General features: G+C 42.1%; 1 protein-coding gene across 22 annotated transcripts in view; it reads left to right on the top strand.

Moving 5' to 3' along the window:
• The window catches only part of ACSL6 (acyl-CoA synthetase long chain family member 6), a 79,656-nt gene that overhangs the window by 26,250 nt on the left and 33,517 nt on the right, over positions 1 to 19,889 (top strand). For 10 of the 22 annotated variants that reach the window (XR_014508397.1, XM_083428729.1, XM_083428728.1 and 7 more), the window contains one exon: positions 18,691 to 18,911. Coding sequence is in view for 21 of the 22 variants with exons in the window: in XM_083428729.1 (XP_083284855.1) it covers positions 18,691 to 18,911 (221 nt within the window). In the remaining variant the exon portion in view is untranslated. Of the gene's footprint in view, positions 1 to 43; positions 253 to 3,453; positions 3,574 to 3,649; positions 4,047 to 13,487; positions 13,641 to 18,690; positions 18,912 to 19,889 lie in introns of those variants that run through there. The other 12 variants (XM_083428730.1, XM_083428722.1, XM_083428714.1 and 9 more) reach the window with 10 other exon arrangements.

The raw sequence follows: 19,889 nt of genomic DNA, 5'->3' as shown, positions 1-19,889 counted from the left end.
AAAGAACTATAACTTAAGTCAACTGATTGTGATGTAATAATGGAACAGTTGAGCTGATCAGTGTCAGTAAAACTTGCTAATCAGAGCATATTTCTGTCACCCTAAAATTGCCCACTTTTACAGCCTGTTTTAACGTTGCTCAAGTTGTGAGGGCTACTACAGAACTGTTCTTTGCTGCTACAGGCGTGCAACTCAACACCTACGTGGGATTCCTTGTAGCCTTCTGTGGCCAGGTAAATTGTTAAATGCAAAGTTGTATGAGACTCTTCTTAAGTTGTGTTATGACCCATAAGGGACAAACTATGCCCAGTTGTTTGCATGCAGAAGCTCACAGGCTCAATCTCTGGCATCTTCAGTTAAAAGGATCAGGTAGTAGGTAATGGGGGAAAATTCTGCTTGAGACTCTGTATAGCTGTTGCCAGTCAGAGTAGTCAGTATTGGCTTAGAAAGAAGGAAGATCACTATTTTTGTAGCAAAGTATGTTTCAAACCCTGTACTATACTATATCTTGATAGCAACATAGTCAGTAGGAAAGGCACCTGAAATGTACTGTGACAAATAGGTCACTTGTTTGCTAATTATACTTGCTGTCACACTGGCTGCAATTAAAAAGATACAATTAGTCGTACTGGATCATTATGCATGCATTATTACTGAATCCTCCATTTGTTCTGTTGGATTGTGGATTATGGATACAGAGTTACTTACCACTTATAGTAAGGCAGTTGCTGTTTTTTCAGATTTCTTGGCATGCTGCCACACAACTAGTATTCCAGAATAATGTACTCAAAAAAGCCGACTTTTTCTTCTACCACAAAAATTTGACTTATGTGAAGGTTGCAGAATGGATCCTCAAGTTTTTCGTTTGTGTGGCGTGTGTGCAGTCATCACCCTGGTTTCTGTGTGGAAGGGGATGGGAGCGCTTTTGTGTCTCCCTGCTTACTATACATCTGGTTTCCCACAGGCATCTTGCTGGCCACTGTGAGAACAGAGTATTGGTCTTGAAGGGCCATTGACCTGATCCAGTAGGCTCCTCTTATGTTCTTAACTGATAGTGGAGGGGCACACAGCAGAGTTTTCCCCAGGGATCTGAATGATAGGAATATGCTTATCTGAAGGACAACCTTCACTAGCCTTAAGGTCTCAACGACTGATGAGAGCGATTCCAGGGACTGGATGGCTCCCCTCTTATGGAATACCCTCTCCAGGGGTTTGTATGAAGCCCCCTCCTGAGAGTTTTTAGAAGAGCCCTAAGAACTTTTTTATTCTAATCTGATTTAGGTTAATTGATTTTATGGCACTGTGGGTTGATGATGAGGGCTTTAATAACTCCCTGTTATTTTAATGAGACTTAATGTTGTTGTTGGTTGTTTTAGTATTTTGTAACTTTACTGTGCTATTTTGTTGTAAACCAGGGGGCAAGCCTTGGTTACAGTTCTTGGTTTGTCTGGAGACAGGGCCCTGTTCAGCAGCAGAGGAGGAGCAAAGCAGCCACCACCTCTTCTCTGGGAGCTCACATGTTTGCTTGTTTGTGCCAAACCATTGTTTCCTAGTTTGTGCTAAACCATAGTTTTACATGTGAATCAGGCTTCTTGGGAAGTTAAGGATTCTCACTGGAGAGGAGAGGAGAGAGCATGGCACCCAATATTACATCTCATGATTATTGAGAGCTTCTGGCACATAATATTATGTCTGCACCAGGCATGTGAAGGATAAAGATAAACAAGTTTCCTTTCTCCTCAAGAGGCTTATCATAGAATTTTAGAGTTATAAGGGAGCCCAAGGGCCATCTAGTCCAGCCCCCTGCAATGCAGGAATTATCTGGATTGCAGTCAGTGATGAGGACAGAATAGTTTAAAATTCCCCAAGATCTCATATGTAACAAAGTTGTTTTCTGTTTTAATCTCCTTTTTCAAATTACAGCAGCTCTTGTTTAGTCATTTTGACCTGTTGATAACTAGTTTCCATAGTTACTTTTTAATAAAGTTATACAATATGAGTGATGCTGCAAGATGTAGAAGAGGTGTTTCTGTAGTTACACTGAACATTAATTTACACCACATCTCCCCACTTGCTTTAACTAGGTGTATCTAAAGAAAAGAAAAGAAAAAAGAGTAAGTGCTTGCTTACAATGCAATAAAGGGGGATTCCAGACAACGATTGGAGGGTGAAACTTTTGGATGTTTTACAAGAGTTTTACTTCCTGAGTTCCAAACATTCAGTTGAAGATTTGTTCAACTGGCAGCAAGTACAGCAGATACAAAAGAAAATCAGGCTTGCATCATACTGTTGAAACCTCTTTCTGACCTAATCTCTAGGCCTGTAGCCTGTGTAATACACAGGGCACTTTGGGTTTTCTAAATTGTGTATGTTTGCATTTGTATTTGTCAAGTGCCTGACATTCCTACTCCCTGTTTTTGCATGCCCCCACAAACAGACATTGAATTGAATGGTTTGCTCAGTTACTATATGTAGGTTTCCGATTCAACTCTGGCTTGAAAGAGCTTCCAACTAGGAAGGACTTATACTTTGCATGCTGAAGCTCCCAGTTTCAATTCCTAGCATATTCGGTTAAAAGGATTGGGAGCAGGACTAGGAAAAACCTCTAGTGTGGATCCTGTGGCTTTTCGACTCCAACTCCCGTTAGTCCCAGCCACCAAGGCCAATGATCAGGGATGATGGGAGTTGTAGTTCAGGAATTCCTGAAGGTCCTCTGTGCTGCCTTAAGGCTTTGCAGGATCACAGCCAGAGAAGACAGTCATATGGGGCAACTGTTTGATTTGGTGGCAGCTTCTTAAGTTCATTCAGCTTGTTGTGTCAGGCTTGCCCTAACACAGTGCCTTCTCATGGAAGAAAACCTTGTCTGAAATCTTGGAGAGCTGTGGCCAGTCATTGTAGACCATGTGTGAGATGGCCAATGGCCTGACTCTGTATAAGGCATATTTGTTGGTTCCTATGATATTCTGACAGGGCTTTTGCTTACATTGCTTTGCAGCCTAAGGCAGGGATAGGGGAGCTTGGCATGCAAGCAATTATTACTGTTGTTGTTTCCACAACTTTATCATTTCCCCTCTTATTAGTTGAAGAGGTGTTTTCCTATTGGCATCCTAGTTCTAAACAAATTCATTTTAGTGGAATTTGTCTCCAAGCAAGCAATTTTAGGGCCACACCCCACTTTCCTTAGGTAGGCAGATAATTCATGTTCCAATCCTATGGAGCCAAAAGGGCAGCCTTTTTAGTTCTGTGCTGCAGGATTTGCCCTTGGTTGGCGTGCAGGGATTCACAGTATGGTGGATTTTCCAGACGGGAGCAGTGATTTCAGGACATCTGTCCCAAGGGAGAACTGGGCTTAGGAAAGAGGCACTCATGCCCAGCCTTTCAGGGACTTGGAGAGGGTGGAGCTTCCATTGTTCTTTTGAATCTTAGTAAGATTGGAGTGATGTTGGCTGGCTCCTCAGAACTGCATCTCCCATGCTGTTGCTATTGGTGCTTTGTTAGGGAATGAGGAAGAGGTAGCTCTGAGTCAAAGGATATGTTGGTGTGTGGGAACCTTGAAAGCCCTGTTTGGACCAAGTAAGTAGCTTCATTTTATTTCGTTCATGGTGTTGTGAAGATGTGCGGGTTGCTGCACATGAATGCCAAACCCTCTGCACTGCAAGAATTTTTAAAAAATCTAATCTCAGTTGCTAAAGAAGGAGGGGAATAACATAAAAAAGGGGAAGAGGGCAAAGTCCTTTTAGTTTTCCCCTTGGAGGATAAAACTTTTGATCTCTGAAACATTGTTAATCCCTTCTTGGAGTTGCTGGTACAAAAATCTTACCTCAAAAAGCGCTCTGTGTTAGTATTTAGCACTGTGTGCCAAGGACGCACTTTGAAACAAACACTTGGGAGGATGGGAATCTTTCTATTGGGTGATATTTAGTGCAGAAAACCCTGAAAGCCTATTGAAGTGCTATGATATGTCACACATTGGCTGCTCAGTGTTTCTCTGGAAGGAAGAGGATGTAGTCTATACGTGAAGATCCTAAGATTTGCAAGTATGAAAAGTAAGTGGTGTGCATATACGTTTTACTAATTTAACAGGATGCAAATAGATTGCCTGGTGCATTTGACCCTGTTTTGGAAATTTTGGGGTTGATCGAATGAAAAATAACTCTGAATGTCATGTTAACGACATCTCTGTTTCCTGGCAACATGCCAGGAGAGCTGTACATATATAAAGGAGAGACGCTGAGAGCAAACCCAAATTATAACAATAGAGTGGAGCAAATAATTGAGTGAGCAATCCTAGCAGCAGCAGAATACTTTTACTATAATAGCTTTTCGGATTTAAAAAAATCAAATTAGCATAACTATCTATGTGTGTTTTGTGTATCTATGTTTGTGCTCCTATGTATTTGTCATCTTTCCAACGATGAAGAGATTATGTTAAAATAGTGGCATTGGTGTTACCAGTAACCCAAGATTTTGCTAATTGGATATCTACTCTTTACTCAGCAAAGTGGCATCAGACTGCAGCTTCTAAGTATTTGAAAAGCTTATGTTGCAGATGAACATTTCAGCAAACAGAGGGCTTTTGGCCCTGACCCCTTAGTCTTAGATATTTTGGAGGCAATAAACACTTTGTTTCCTAAGCTCTAATCAACTGAAACATGAATGAACAAACGACACTGCAGACTGGGGCAGCTTTTTCATGCTTCTGCAGCTATGTGGACTTTGACTTATTGTGCACCATAAAAAAGCATTGAAGCTTGAGTTGGAAATATGTGGCAGTATTTTTAAAAAATAAAATTATTTGACCTTAGGGGGCAATTCTTTCTAAATAAGATGCCAGTTAAATTTGCCAGTTCCACATTGCCCCGAAAAGCACCAGTTTGCAATGGTAAAGTTTGGAGTCAGTGCATTTTTTTTTCTTTAGGTAGCTGCAAAGGGAAATTGAGACTAAGATGCAAAGTTGGAAGTTCATGTGGTGTAAAAATCCAACTTCAGTTTCATTACCCCTTTAGAGCGGCAGTGGATACTGCCAGTCAGAGGAAGACATTTTTTGAAAGGATACCTTCCTACTGATGGTTTTTATTTCATCGTAATTTAGCAGCGTGTAAAGCAAAGATCATGAGACTTGCTGATTCTTTTTGCAGTTGTTTCCCATCTCTTTTGGCTTCTGCTCAATGCAGTGAGAAGATGGGTGCATTTATATGTCCAACTGCTGTTCCCAGGGTCCCCAAGAGCATATTATGAGACAGGATGGCAGGCTGCACTGTTAGATGAACTGCTTCCCAATCATTGCCTCCTTCACTTGACTTTGAATTATAGGCTGCTTTGGGAGCCAACAATGGAGTGGGAACCCCCCTCCCCCATTCCCCCCAAAGTAGATTTTATTTAACTTCATATATCCTGCCTGCTTTTAATAGGTGTGGGAACCATCTGGCGGTGTTAGTAGGTTGTTGCATATCACAATTCTTTGAGCAGTCTTATTTTAGGTCCCATTTATTTTAGTGGTAGAGGCCTGAACACATGCTTACTTCTCCCATTAAAATAAACGAGATGTAAAGGTGCTCCCATTGAAATAAATGAGATTTAAGAGTGTGCTTGAGATTGGAAGTAACTTTTACTCGGATGGAATGTCCACCAGGTCAGTGAAACACTTGGAATATGTTTAGAATTGGGATGCAAGATAATGGTGACATTCCATGTGAGGTTTTCAATATCTGTACTTTGTGTCCTGGGTGCAGTGTTCTCTTGCGCAGCCCAGCGCAACATTTGCTTGAAGGTAACGTGCATGGATTTCAATTGGAAATTGCTTTGGATAAATACGTTTAGGCTTGCATTCTTCATTATAACCATAAAGGTATTTTGGATTGTAGTAGGAAATATAGGAGCCATTGCAGGAAATATAGGAGCCATTGCAGAGGAGCCATAGGAAGACCCACATGGCAATATGCAACATAGCATCATCAGCTTATAGGCCACAGGTGATGAGCCAGAGGACCACATTGCCTTGTGGGAAGCCTTCTGAAGGCTGGATGCCAGGGGTGGCTGGAGTCAGAAGCAAAAGTGAGTGGAGCAATGGGTGTGACTCTTACAGTAGGCTGCATTCCAGTCACACACAAGTTGGAAGCTGGCCACTGTGAGAACTGGGTACTAGGCTAGATGGACCATTGGCCTGATCCAGCAGGCTTTCATGTTCACACATTCTTTCTCTCTCTCTCATGCACACCCACCTCTCCATTATAACATTTCAGCCAGGCAAAAGCACTCAAGGAAGAGATGAAGCCAGGCCAATGAGAAGTGTTTTAGACTAGGAGAGTCCTGGCAACTGGATAGAGAGTCCTGGAGGGTTGCATTCAGCCTCCAGGGCTGAGGTTCCCCACCCTGATACGGGGAATTTAATTATGCATTAATGTTTACAGGAACACAAATTCCACAAGTTAAGGGAGCCATCTTTTGAACTTGTATGCATTATAACAAGCCAATAGATGGCACTGTGAAGAATTGTAATGGCCTGATCTCACTTGGCATTCAGTCCGAGTGCGGGAAGTCCTCAGATGTACTGCTGCACACTCTGCATTTGTGGTGTATGGGAAAGTGTGATTCCCATTTCTAGAAGATAAATGTAAAAAGTTGTCCAATTCAATATATTTTTATTTGGATGAGAATACAGAGGGGAAGTTTATCAGATTTGCAGATGACGCAAAGCTGGGAGGGATAGCTAACACTATAGAAGACAAAAATCAAGATTCAGAATTACACAGGTGTGCTGGAGCAGGGGGCTAAAGCAAAAATGTTTACATTCAGGATAAAAAAAATTAGGCCCTGCATTTGGGTAAAAATTAAACAAAAAAAAGCAATGTCACAATTGTAGAATGGGGAGACTTGGCTTGGAAACAGAATTGTGAAAGAGATCTGGACATCTTAGGGCCCATCCACACTTGAGTTCTCATGATTTCAAGTTACTGGTTGGCTCAGAGGGTGCCCCTTCCCCCTACTTTCCCAAGAAAAACGTGCTGTTTTCTGCTGAATCAGAAGAAACGTCCGTTGGGTTTTCTGCAGATTGATGTCTGTTCTGATTCAGCAGCAAACAGTGGGTTTTCCCAAGGAAAGTGGTGGGACACAACTACAACCCCACCTTTTGGACCCTTGGCTTGAAATCACAGGACAAAGAATGTGTGGATGAGCCCTTAGTGGATGTAGCTGAGCATGAGCTGGCAGTGAGATATAGCTGCTAAGAAGCATATAGCTGCTGCTGCTACCACCACCCAGGAGGACTCTCCTGCTCAGCACCTGAGGGCCCCAGTCCTGCCACTCAACACCTGGCCTAGGGCAGGGCCTGGTGGGCTCTATAAAGGACTACTGCTGCCACTGCTGCTTGCTGCTGGGCAGAGAGGGCTCCATTTTGTTTGCTTTTTGTTTAAATTGCTGTTATTTTTTACCTATGCCATTTTAAACTGTGATATTAATGTTGTATTCTTAGTTTTAGATTTTGATTTATGTGGAAATTGTTTTCCATTTGGTTGTGTATTTTTTTGATGTGGTTTATTTATTGTTTATGACATTTGTAATTATGTAAATCTTGTCATGTTGTAAGCCACCTTGAGCATTGTTTTTAACTGTGGAAAGGCGGCATACAAATAAAAAATGATGATGATGATACTGCAATCTTAGGCCACTTTGGCAGGAGCACAGTGTTCACATCATGAGAGAAGTAATAACTTTGCACTATTCTGCCTTGGTTAATCCATGTCTTCAGAACTGCGTTCAGGGGTGCCACATTTTAAGAATGGTCATAGACCATTTGGAGCATGTCCAGGGGAGAGAAACAAGGGTGCTAATGGGCTAAAAATCAAGTTCTGTGATGAACAGTTGAAAGGTCTGGGTGCATTCAGCCTGGAGTAGAGTGGAGACATTACATTGGTCTTCAAATATCTGAAGGTCTGTCATGCAGAAGACAGAGCAGACTTTTTCTCTGTTGTTCTGGAGGACTGGATTAGAACCAATGGGTGGAAACAGCAGGGAAGCAAATTTGCCTATGTGTTAAGAGAAACATCATAACAGTATTTGACAGTGGAACAGACTGCTTTGAAAAGTGATGAGCTCTTCTTGGCTGGAGCTTGCTGCTGTCCAGCTTGAAGGCTTCCCACAGGCATCTGGTTGCAAGAACACAATGCTGGACTAGGAGGGCCATTGGCCTGGTCCATCTTGCTCACCATTTGTTCTTATGTTCAGAGGCCAGACAGACATCTGTCAGTTGCATCTGCATTAAAGTAGGGAAGAGATGGGGGAACTCTGTTCAAGGCATTGTTGTCACCTGGTGTCATTACGATTATTACTAGGTGATTGACAGGTAGGCTGCCTCATCCTCCTGCCCAATTTGGGCCTTAGGGAGATAGGATCTTGGCCCAGCAGTCTGGAAATATTTCCCAACCCCGTTGTATGCAGTAGCATATAGAATACACACCAGATTCTGGCTGAGTGTGCTGTTTGTGTTTGTATGTGGAAAATGGGACCTGCGAGTGTTGCAAAGTTGCCTTACCTCTACTAAGAGTAGAAGATTATATCTGGGGTAGGTAGCCTAAGGCCTGTGGGCCAGATGTGGGCCAATCACCTCAATCTGGCCCATGGAGGGTCCGGGAATCAGGGTGTTTTTACATGAGTAGAATGTGTCCTTTTATTTAAAATGCATCTCTGGGTTATTTGTGGGGCATAGGAATTTGTTCATTTTTTTCCTCTTCAAAGTATAGTCCAGCCCCCCACATGGTCTGAGGGACGGTGGACTGGCCCATGGCTGAAAAAGGTTGCTGATCCCTGGATTATATAATGGCGGCATATCATCTAATTTTTGAGAGTGGAAAAGAGGCTGAAACTTTCCAATGGCAATTCTGTTCCAGTTCTATCTGCCAGAATTGGCTGCACCTACCCCATTCACTAAAGCAAACCTGTAATGAAATCCCCCCCCCCCCACTTTCTTGCCTATTTTAAAAGGGCATTTTACTCAGTGTCCTGGGTACAGTATTCACTGGGGAAAGAAGTTCCATTAATTAGTTTCACCTTGCCAGCTATGGGTGTCTGGTGCAAGATGGTATCACAGTCGCTACGACTGTGCAGAAAGTGAGTAGCTGCATGGTCAGCAGGCATGCACAGTCTCTTGTGCTGTGAAGTAAGCCTCTGGGCCCTGAGAGGCCAAACAATACCTGTGTTCCTTTATCCAAGTGTCTGGTGGCCCCCATTTTGATGAAGATTGTGGACTACAATACCTATGTGTGCCTGGATGCAGCTTGCTAGTTTGGTGGGGGTGTCTGACTCTTAAAGGTTAGCGTTAGGGTGAGGCATGTTAGCTTTGTTATTTTCTGTTCTGTACTTGAATTCCCAAAAGTATCCTTCCTTACACTGTTAGTCCTTTATCTTTTTACTGGTAATCGGTTCTTATGCTTATGCTTCTAACCTCTTTAATAAAGTATTGCATTTATCCTGGTGTGGTTTCTTGAAGTAAGCCTGGCTCTAAATCTGGTACCTGGCTGCTTGGTGCTCCTGAATAATTTGTTTGATTGGGGCTCAAGAGATAGAGAGTGAGTAGACGGTTTGGCGCTTGTCTCTGTGAACCTCAAGGATGTCCAGAAACAGCCTGAGGGCACTAACAGGGATGATGGCTGTACTATCTGGCAGGGTTGGTTTTCACCCTGGTTATTCAGTATCCCATTACAACTCAGGAGATTGGCATCCAGGGTTTGGGTAGAACATTCCTTGGGGGGGGGGAGCGTTAGCAGGTTTGAGTATTCATTCTCCCCATTTCTACAAAACCTAATTTCTCCTATCTCACCTGTTGGATGCTGCTGCTCTCTGCTAGCTTGACTCAGATGGAGTTATTTTTGTGTTGTAAGTATTGGGCCATGTCCCAACATGGGGCTGCAGACTCCAGGCCGACTCAGGACAGGGTCATTGTCAAGCTGCTCTTAGACAGAAAAAAATCAAGATTAACCTTTCAGTGTGTTGTCCTAGTCAGAATATCTGTGAGCCACAGAAATGAAGAAATCAGATTTGAATTAAAGAGAATAGCAGTAGAAGTAGTTTAGAAGTATTGATTTGAAAAATATATTCCAAAGGTGGGAAGAGAGAATTCCAGGTTTGTCTGCTTTTAATATAAACATTTGTTTTTATTCTATACCTAATCTCCTCGGTTTATTGACAGCATTCCATTACAGGGTTTTCTCCTTTTACTTGATTGTGTGCACAGCTCCCTTTATTTATTAAATTCTGGTCAAAATATGTCTTTATATGGCTCCATGTATGAATCTATTAGCCCATGCAATTGATCGACCTTGGCTTCATTTGCCAAGTTCATTACTGACTCATCAGAATGAAAAAGATGGGAGATAGTCATAGGTGCTGAACTATTCAAAGCTTCAAATGGGGGAAAAAGAATCTGAATTCTTATTTAATTCAGTGGCAGATACACCTAGGATGTTTGCTTTTCTCCCCTCCCAACTGGCACTACACTAGAATATTTCCTCCCTCCCCAACAATTTTAAGGAGTGTGTGGTAAACTAACAGTTCTCGAGGTTAAGCACGTAAGGAGAGCCCTGCTGAATTGGACCAAAGGCTAATCTAGTTCAGCATCCTGTTTCCCACAGAAGCCAACAGGATGCCTATGGGAAGCCAGGACAGCAACATAATAGCCCTCTCCTCTTGTATCCTAGCAACTGTTATTCAGAGGCACATTGCCTCTGGCCCTGGAGGTAGTGGCTTAGTAGCCACCCTTTTCTACCAGGGTCGAACGTGCCAGCAAGAGATAGTTACCAAGAAGGTACCACCTCAGGGGGATGTTGGATACTAAACTGTAAAATGTGAGCTTTGCTGAATTAATTAAGCAGAGTCTACAGTAAAAAACTAGCACAGCAAAATAGAAATTTAATATTGAGCAGCGTAATAGTCACTTTTGTTGCAAAAGAAAGGAAGAGTTAAACTTGCTGCTGCTTGGGTGTGGAAGTGCTTAGCATTACACGCATAATAATACTGCAATAATATCAGTCATGAAGAGATGATGGTTTGTGTGCCTGCCCATCAGTTCTATTTTTGAAGCTAATCTCTTTAAGGCACCTACTAACAGTAGCACCTGTGTCTCTCCTGGCACCAAATTGAATAGGAAACAGAAAGCAATTGCTTAAACTGTAATTTAGGCAGTGTGATGATGTTCATGGCTAAGTAATTGTTGATCACTGAACACACTGATATAGTGCTATTGATTGTACACATGGCAATTTACGAAGAACAGGTCTGACAGGTCCCTTACCCAACAATCTGCAAAAGAGAAAGCCACAACAAGAAGAAGAAACTGTGGAAGTGGGGACAGATAGAGGCAGAGGTAAACAGAATAAGAATAATGGGCTTACATACTTATAGTAGATAATTGGGGCAAGGATGTTGTTCTAAATGCTTCATGAAACAGAGGAGGAACTGAGGAGTGATTTGATAGAGGTGAGGAGGAAGGTATCTCAGAAGTCATTCTGAGAGGCATAACAATCAGCAAGTGAGAAAGGGCAGAGTCATTTTAGGAAGCAGGAGGGTGGTGGAATACAGTATTAATGTTTTGATATACCCTTCCTTATTATTTCAGGTGTGAATGGGATGGTTGGTAACCTACTCCTTACTAAACATTGTGAACTTGGTTTCTGATCTCAAGGTACAAAATAGGATGCCTATGTGTTTCCCCTTTAAAACACTTGGAAGTAGCAACTGGAAAAGGATTGCGGCATCTTCGTGTATTTGGGAAGAAGCTGCTGTGTGTGTGTGTGTGTGTGTGTGTGTGTGTGTGTGTAACCTTGTAGCCAACACGTATCATCCTTTTGAATTCTTTTATACTCAGAGATTTCTCATTCTTCCTCTTCTAAATGTGGCTTTAAACCCTTTAGTTCATCACCATACTCATCCATACTCCATACTCAAGGAAATACTCATCCACAGACTGTGCTTGGCAATCCTGAACAAGTTGATTCAGATTTCGGCCATTAGTTCCTAGTTTAGGATTCCACCAGCACTGGATTTAGTGACCTCCTCATTATTCTGCTGCATATTCGGCATGAAATAAATATCGCAGTTGTGCATTTGAAACAGATTTCAAAGCCACAAAATGAGGGGGAAAGAGATGGATGCACAGCCCAATTGCCGCTGGATTTGGGGTGCATTTTCCCCACTATCAAACTGCATGTTTGAACTATCAAAACCCATGTTATCTGAGGAACCTGGCCATTTCAGAATGCTTTGCTGTTGTTTGCAAGCAAACTTCTTATTGTCACAGTTGTAACAGATATCTTCAAGTGTGATTACAGGATGTATCCTAAACAGTTCATCTCGAAAGCATCACTGCGGGTGTCTCTGAATACAAGGCGATGCTGTCATGGCAACAGGGTGTTACTTAGCAAGCATTCCACTTTGTTCAGGCAACAGGGGAAGGGTTTTGAATTTAGAAGAGAGTTACACTCACACAGTCGAAGCTGCCAGAGAGTACATGGCTGCAAATGGGGAGGCATCGAAAGGGATCTGATTTTGGAATCTGTTAGAGAAGGGGATATGAAAGGAACCTTGCATTAGGCAGCAGTGATGAGAGGGAGCTATGAGGGGAAAACCTCGCAGGGGGACAGAAGGTAAGAGACAAAGAGGCTGAGGTCAGCACAGACACATGAAAAGCAATGAAGTGGATGCAGAGATCGTTGTGTGAAGTTGATACAAAGGGAAGCAGTAGAAGTCGAAGAATGTAAGAAGATATGGTGGGAAGAAGGGTTGGGGGAGAAATTTGATTCAGTATGCATTGAAAGCTGAATCTATCAAGTTCACACATTCTAAAATAATACGTGAACTGAAACACAGGGCTCCTTTGAAATGTGCATTTCTCTGAATTTTGCAATACAGTTCTCCAATCCAACAATGTTTGTATGTCTTAGGGGGGAGTGAATAAAAATGAATGCAAAACGTGCATTATATCAGGGAAAATTGCTTGAAAAAATATGTACATTGGTCAAAACTGCATATAAAAACGTGTTTATCGTGAGAAATTTGCAGTAAAATCCTGGTGAATTTTCAATGGCTAATTGCTTCAAAATGTGGAGAACTGAATTTGAATGTGGAAAAATAAGAACCAAAACTGGCAGATCCTTCCATCCTTGGCTGGAAGACTAGAGGGCTTATTTGGGCTCATTAAAGTGTTGACATTTGTATGACACACTAGGTTAAAGGCCATGCTGAATCTCTAAAAGGTGCAACTTCACCAAACCTTTCCTCACACACTAGGTTCCTCAAATATGCCAGGCTTATTAGAGCAAACAGCTAGGAAAGACCTTTAATAGTGCAAAACAAAATTATATTTTAAAGCTGCCATGGCTAGGGGATTCTTTAAAAACACTGCCACTATCACCACCAACATCAACAGGCCACAGAATTTATCAGTATCCAAGATACGGTCATATTCATGCTGTGCAACTTTTGGGTTTTCATTGTAGAGTGTTTCCAGCACGAGAAACATCTCCTTTCAGTAAAAGAGCAAACAGACTTTCCATCAACACTCTTCTGTCCTGTGTAGTCATTCTCTTCCCACTGGATGCGGTTTCCACACCTACTAAAGCAGAATTGGGGAAAGAGAGCCATCACAGTAGGTAGGAGGGAAATTGTTACTCACACTGGATAAATCTTGTACGTGCAGAGTAGCTAGAAATATTTAGAGAAGTGCCTCACCCTCCCTTGTTCTGATCCTTCTCTGTAACGGTCAAAACAAAATGCTTGTTTCTCCTACCCATGATCATATATCCAGAGCTGCATGTAGTAGTGGGAGACTGAAAGTTCTGTTTTGGATGCTGCAGAAAAGCATGAGGGACTGACAGTATAAGCCACTCAGATTCAGAAGAAGAAGAAGAAGAGTTTGGATTTGATATCCCGCTTTTCACTCCCTTTAAGGAGTCTCAAAGCGGCTAACATTCTCCTTTCCCTTCCTCCCCCACAACAAACACTCTGTGAGGTGAGTGGGGCTGAGAGACTTCAAAGAAGTGTGACTGGCCCAAGGTCACCCAGCAGCTGTATGTGGAGGAGTGGAGACGCAAACCCGGTTCCCCAGATTAGGAGTCCACCGCTCTTAACCACTACACCACACTGGCTCTATTCTTGTAAAACAGAGGCCTTACAAAATGTAGTGACCTCTCTGGAGTAATTTGTGGCAGCTTTATCTTGTGACCCACTGCCTCTGGCCAATGCCATTCCTCTGCAAGCCACGGCCCTGATTCTAATTGCCTCCCTGACACATCTGCTTTTTGGGGAAGCAGAGCATCCAAAATGCCAGTCATGGCACGCCATTTATCAGGTAGTTTGGTCTGATCATCAGTAGGCTATTTCCTCTCTTTGTCCAAGGACTGCTCCCAATCTACCAGAAGTTACCAGTGCAACCAAAGAAGACTGTTTTCTGACTTCAGGTCTAGGTCTAGGAGTTGCTGGGTCCATGGTAGGGAGGGGCTTGAATAAGGTTGTGTCCTTATTCTTTTAAAGAACTCTGTGAAGTAAATGGTACTGGATATCTTGTTTCACACCCTAATGTGCATCCTAGAAGACTTCCACATTCTCCTTAAAATTCAGGGAAGTTTTTAGTGTTTGATGTCTTATTGTGTTTTAATTTGTTGGAAACCACTCATAGTGGCTGGGGTAACCTAGACAGATTATTATTAAGAGCTTGAGAAATTTGTGGCACTTCTTGAACAGATATCACACTCATTGATTGTTGAGTGGACTCTTAGATAGTGAAATAGCTTCTCCTGCTCCTCACCTGAGATCTCGCATCTCCATACTTCACTCAGCGGTCCTGTTGAAGTATGAAAATGAATGCATTGTGGGGAGGAGCCAGTAGCTGGTCTCACCCTTGGTTGTTTGTGCAGAGGCCTGCACCTGAACAATATTGGCAGGGTAAGTTGTGCATAGGGAGCCTACAGGCATTTGGTTTCATCCACATGAGTTGGATGCGAAGGAGTGCCATCGAATCAGGAGTAGCCATAGTTTAATAGTAGAACGCGTGCTGTGTGTACAGAATGCCCCGGTTCAGTTCAGGACATATACAGTTTAAAAAGGATGAAGTAGCCTTTTGATGGGAAAAGGCCCTTGAGAGCTGCTGCGTCACATTATATTGGGTTAGATTACCAAGGATCTGACTCTGTGTCAGGCGGGTCATATATACCACGTTCACACACTGTTTTCCATGTAGAGTAAAGACCTGCACAGGGCTAAAGCATAGGAGCTGTAAGGTCAGACCACACTTGAGCCATCATTACATCAATGTAGGAGGGTTTATAGCACCCTCTCTTGCTTGCTGAATGTAATATTTTCTGTTTTGTATAGATGTTGCAGTGCTTATTCAGTGGGAGCTGTTGGCTCTAGAGATCCAGTAGTGATGTTAATGAAAGGCCTGGATGTAGAACAAAATAAGCCGATAGGTGGCAAGAAAAGTTCAGGAAAGGATTAATTATCACACACTCTTAGGGCTTTATTTTATTTTATTTCTTTATTGAATTTATATACCGCCCTATACCCACAGGTCTCAGGGTGGGTCGCAGAATAAATGCACATCCCTGAAGCAACCAATAACTAATTGTGTGGTTTACGGTGTGATAGCTCAGTCAACAGAGCATGAGACTCTTAATCTCAAGGTTGTGCGTTCGAGTCCTTTGGTAGGCGAGAGATTCCTGCATTTCACGGGGTTGGACCTTGTGGTCCATTCCAACTCTACAATTCTATGATTCTATAGGGTGATAAATCTGCGGCAATGAAAATTAAATGCTTTACCAGAGCGATAATCACAATGCATAGAATTTACTTTAACCCAAATCTACTTAGAGAAAATAGGAATCATAATTGTCTGAATCTGTGCTGCCAAATGGTACTGAGTCACTACTTCAAAGGAGGCAAATTGCACAAATATTGGCTTGGATCCTAAAATATGTGGACATAATGAAATTAAAGGAAGGAAAGTTTCCAGTTTCTTCCTGCCCCTTGCAGTGGTTACACCCACAACTCATGTTGACTGTCTATTCTCCTTTCCTTGTTCCATTCAGCTTCTGGGTCTTTCATGTCAGCTGTAAGCTAGGTGAGCTGCATGGTGTTTTATCACTGTTATATGCTCTGCCAATCTGATCCTTCCATTTCTACTATTTTTGCAAATTCCAGCCCTGCCACTATTGCCAGCCCAAACCTATGGAGAAATTATTATCACTTATAATATTAGCAACCTGGATTATGATGGTTATTGTTTACAAAACCCTCTCACCTTTTAATAAACGTGGTATGACTATTGTGTCTCAGCACAGTCTGCCATCATGCCAGGGTGATCTGCTCTGGGTCCAATGGCTGGCAGGGATCATCATGGCTGCCTCTGCAAGCCATTGAGTTTTAATTGAGCCTGCCCACAAACTTTTTACATCAGCAGTGGACTTACTGGGCCTGGGTATGCAAGTTTAAATTGCAACCATCTTCTCTTCTTCTTCTTCTTCTTCTTCTTCTATTAAATTTGTATACTGCCCTATACTCACAGGTCTCAGAGCAGTTCACAGGATAAAATCACAATCACAATACAAAAAAAAAATACATAATCAAAATAAAAACAGGTTCCTTAAAGGAACCTGAGCCTACTTTTACAAAAAGCAGATGTGATACAACCCTGCTTCTGGCTTGTACCACTTTAGATACAAGTTATTTTGCTGTTTGTCATTTTGTTTTGTTTTTGTAAAGATGCCTTGAATTGCCTTTAGTGAGAGAAGGCATCTAATAAATTTAATTATTTATTATTATTAATAATAATAGATAGCTAGTGTGTATGCACATGCCTGAATATTTCCTGAATAGGAAAAGATAACACATGAACATGGGAAACTAGTACATCAGAAAAAAGACAATGGTTGTTTTTTCTGTGTGCAGATATTCCTGCCCCCTCCCATGAAATAGCATTCAGGCATGAGAGTTCCCACAGGCAGCCTGAAAGTATGCAACCCAGAAACTGGGTTGCTACCACACATGTTGTGAGAACATAATCTGCAGTGCTCATACTTCCCCAACTCCTCTAATAGCTTCCTATCTTGTACTTCAGAATGCTATGCACAAAGCTAGAATGAATTCCTGACTTCTACGCTTGATTATTTACAAACCATTACACAGAGGAATAAAGCCAAAGAGCTTGGGAAATTTCCAAACAAACAAAACGGAACATTGTGAGCTTAATGAGAGAGAGAGAGAGCGCGCAACAGACAGGCAGACAGACAGGCAGACAAACAGACAGAGACATAGCTACACCCTCTCTTCAAAGATATTCAAAACTCTCCTTGTGGCTGGCAATGCCGTTGGATAATTATCTCTGTTCCATCACTGAACATGAAACCAATGACCCACTGGAGCGATTGGTCATTTCTGAAACTGTCTTTCTGGGAGTTGGCCTTGCCTTCGCTGAAGGGACAAGCGTAGGTGAGCTTGTGGTTGCTGCAGGATGAACTAGTGGGTTTATGTTGGGTGCATTTTAATTGTGTGTCCTCTCAGCAAAGTACTACTGTGGCAAAGTACTACTGTGAAATAGATTTGCTGCCCTGTGTCCTGTAGCTCTCTGGAAAGGTATTGTAGTCTATTGGACCTGAAGTGATGGCTGTAGTTTGCCTAATGCCACCTGAGTTTTGCTATATACCAGCATATCACTCACTGCACCAAACAAAACAATAAGCACCCTATGTTATGATGTCTGTTGGCAGGAAATTAAGCTACAGCTTTATGTTAAAAAAATGGTTTCTTGTAAATTCTTCAAGGGTGCTCAAAGTGGAGGCAAGTAAACAAGCAGGCTTTAAGCATTCTCAAAGATGTACACTGAAAGTGTTATGGCTTTAGTTCTGGTCTAAATTTTCTGTTAAGGGTTTTCATAACTGAGGGATTTGCTGCTTCTCACACAGAAGCCACACTTGCTTTTGTTTTCAACATGCTGTGATGCTATGTCATCATGAGGTTGTTACTGAGGCTTATTTGAAATGAAATCTGTAAGTAAGCACGAGCCCTACTCTTGCTGGAAGCAGCTTTTGTGGGGGCATTTTCAGTTGTTGTTTTCTTAATAAGACTATAGTTATAGGAGAGGCGTAGCAACCATGAGTTGGTTGATATTTTACTTTGGCCACAGAAAGTGGCACACTAGTTGCAAGTGTCCCATTTCATCCCCCCCACCCCGGAAATAGTATGAAGCAAAATGCACTGTGGGTGGGTGTCAAGGCCCAATCTGAGTCAGTGCTGGCTGGGGCTGGCACAAGACCCTTGGCTGCTGAGGTAAAGGAGAAGATGGTCCTTGACATCTGAAGGGAAGGCGTTCCACATGGAGGCCATCACTACTGAGAAGGGCTTCTGCCTGGTTCCCTGTAACTTCATTTCTCGCGGTGAGCGAATCAGCAGAAGACCCTCAGCGCTGGACCTCCATGTCTGGGCTAAACGATAGAGGTGGAGATGCTCCTTCAGGTATACTGGGCCGAGGCTGTTTAGGGCTTCAAAGGTCAGCACCAACACTTTGAATTGTTCTTGGAAATGTACTGGGAGCCTGGGAAGATTCTTTAAGATTGGTGTTGTATGGTCCTAAAAAATCCCACCTTTGGGGTCCTCTGTCTTTTGACCCTGCTGTGAACTAATTCATTGTTTCTCCATTGGGTTCTGCAGAAGTTGCCATTTCAATCTTTGAAAAGATGCAAGCGCAAGAGATCCTCAGGAACCTGCGGCTTCCAGAGTTTGAAGACTTCAGTCAGTTTTTCCGAAGTTTGCCGGCTGCTACCTTGGTTGGCATTGGTGCCTTTGCAGCTGTTGTTGCTTACTGGTTGGCCAGCCGGCCAAAAGCAGTGAAACCACCATGTGACCTCCTGATGCAATCAGAAGAAGTTGAGGTGAGTCTTTATGCTCTTTACAAAAAACAAGAGTTAGACTTTATGAAAAGTTGTTGCTGTGTTTTTGCTGCGCTTTTTTCATTAGTAGGCAGCATGGCTCTTACATCATTGATTTTTTACAATATTCATAGGCAGCAATCTTAAACATTGTGACAGTACAATTGATTTTAACAGAATGGCTTGTCCAAAGTGGTTTTTGAGTTTTCCTCTGGATACTAATATATCAGAACAAACTTAGTATGGCCTGCTTGTCTGCAGATTACTGCCATGTGCGCCTCTCAACCACATATTTGTTTTTGCAGCAAAAATGCCTTAATCCAAATAATTACTGAATATTTCATTAGCTTGGTATTACTTTGATATCTTCTTTTTTAAAATATGTTTGTTTGTGATGAACAAGCACTTTCAAGAAAGCACTTGCTGGACTGAATTCCAGTTCTGTGGAGCAAAGTGTTTTTTTGTGCTGACCTTCACCGAAAATGATAAAACATGGGATATCTAGCTGCCTAAATATTAATGAAATATTTACATGTTTGTTTTCTGAAAAATGAATGATGCAATACAGTTCCCTTGCCATTGTTCTTGTTTGCAACATGCTTTTAATCCTTGGAGACATATTTGTAAAAGCCTAGACAAAGCAAGGTAATTATACTATTGAGATTCCTGTTATGGTACTCAAAAACTCCTCATTATTATTTTATTTTTAAAGTCCATACAAAAACTTACCTATGGTAATTGTGCACTCTTATCCTTTATGCTTTTGGGGTTACCTAGTGTTATCCAAATATATAATTTTGAGACAGCTGAAAACAAACTACTTGGGCACGGTGGATGTTGAAGTGGTTTTATCACATGGGCTTATGAGGGATTTCTGAGGCAAATGGACTGCTCAACCAGTGATACATGAAGAAGCTTTTCCCCCTACTCTGAGAAATCACCAAGCAACCATGCAGTAAGCCTAGAAAGACCAATTGGAGA

This window comes from Podarcis tiliguerta (assembly GCF_965153285.1).
Source record: "Podarcis tiliguerta genome assembly, chromosome: 2".
NCBI lineage: Eukaryota > Metazoa > Chordata > Lepidosauria > Squamata > Lacertidae > Podarcis > Podarcis tiliguerta.
Note: the sequence above shows the minus strand (reverse complement) of the source record. Positions and strands in the feature narration are given on the sequence as shown.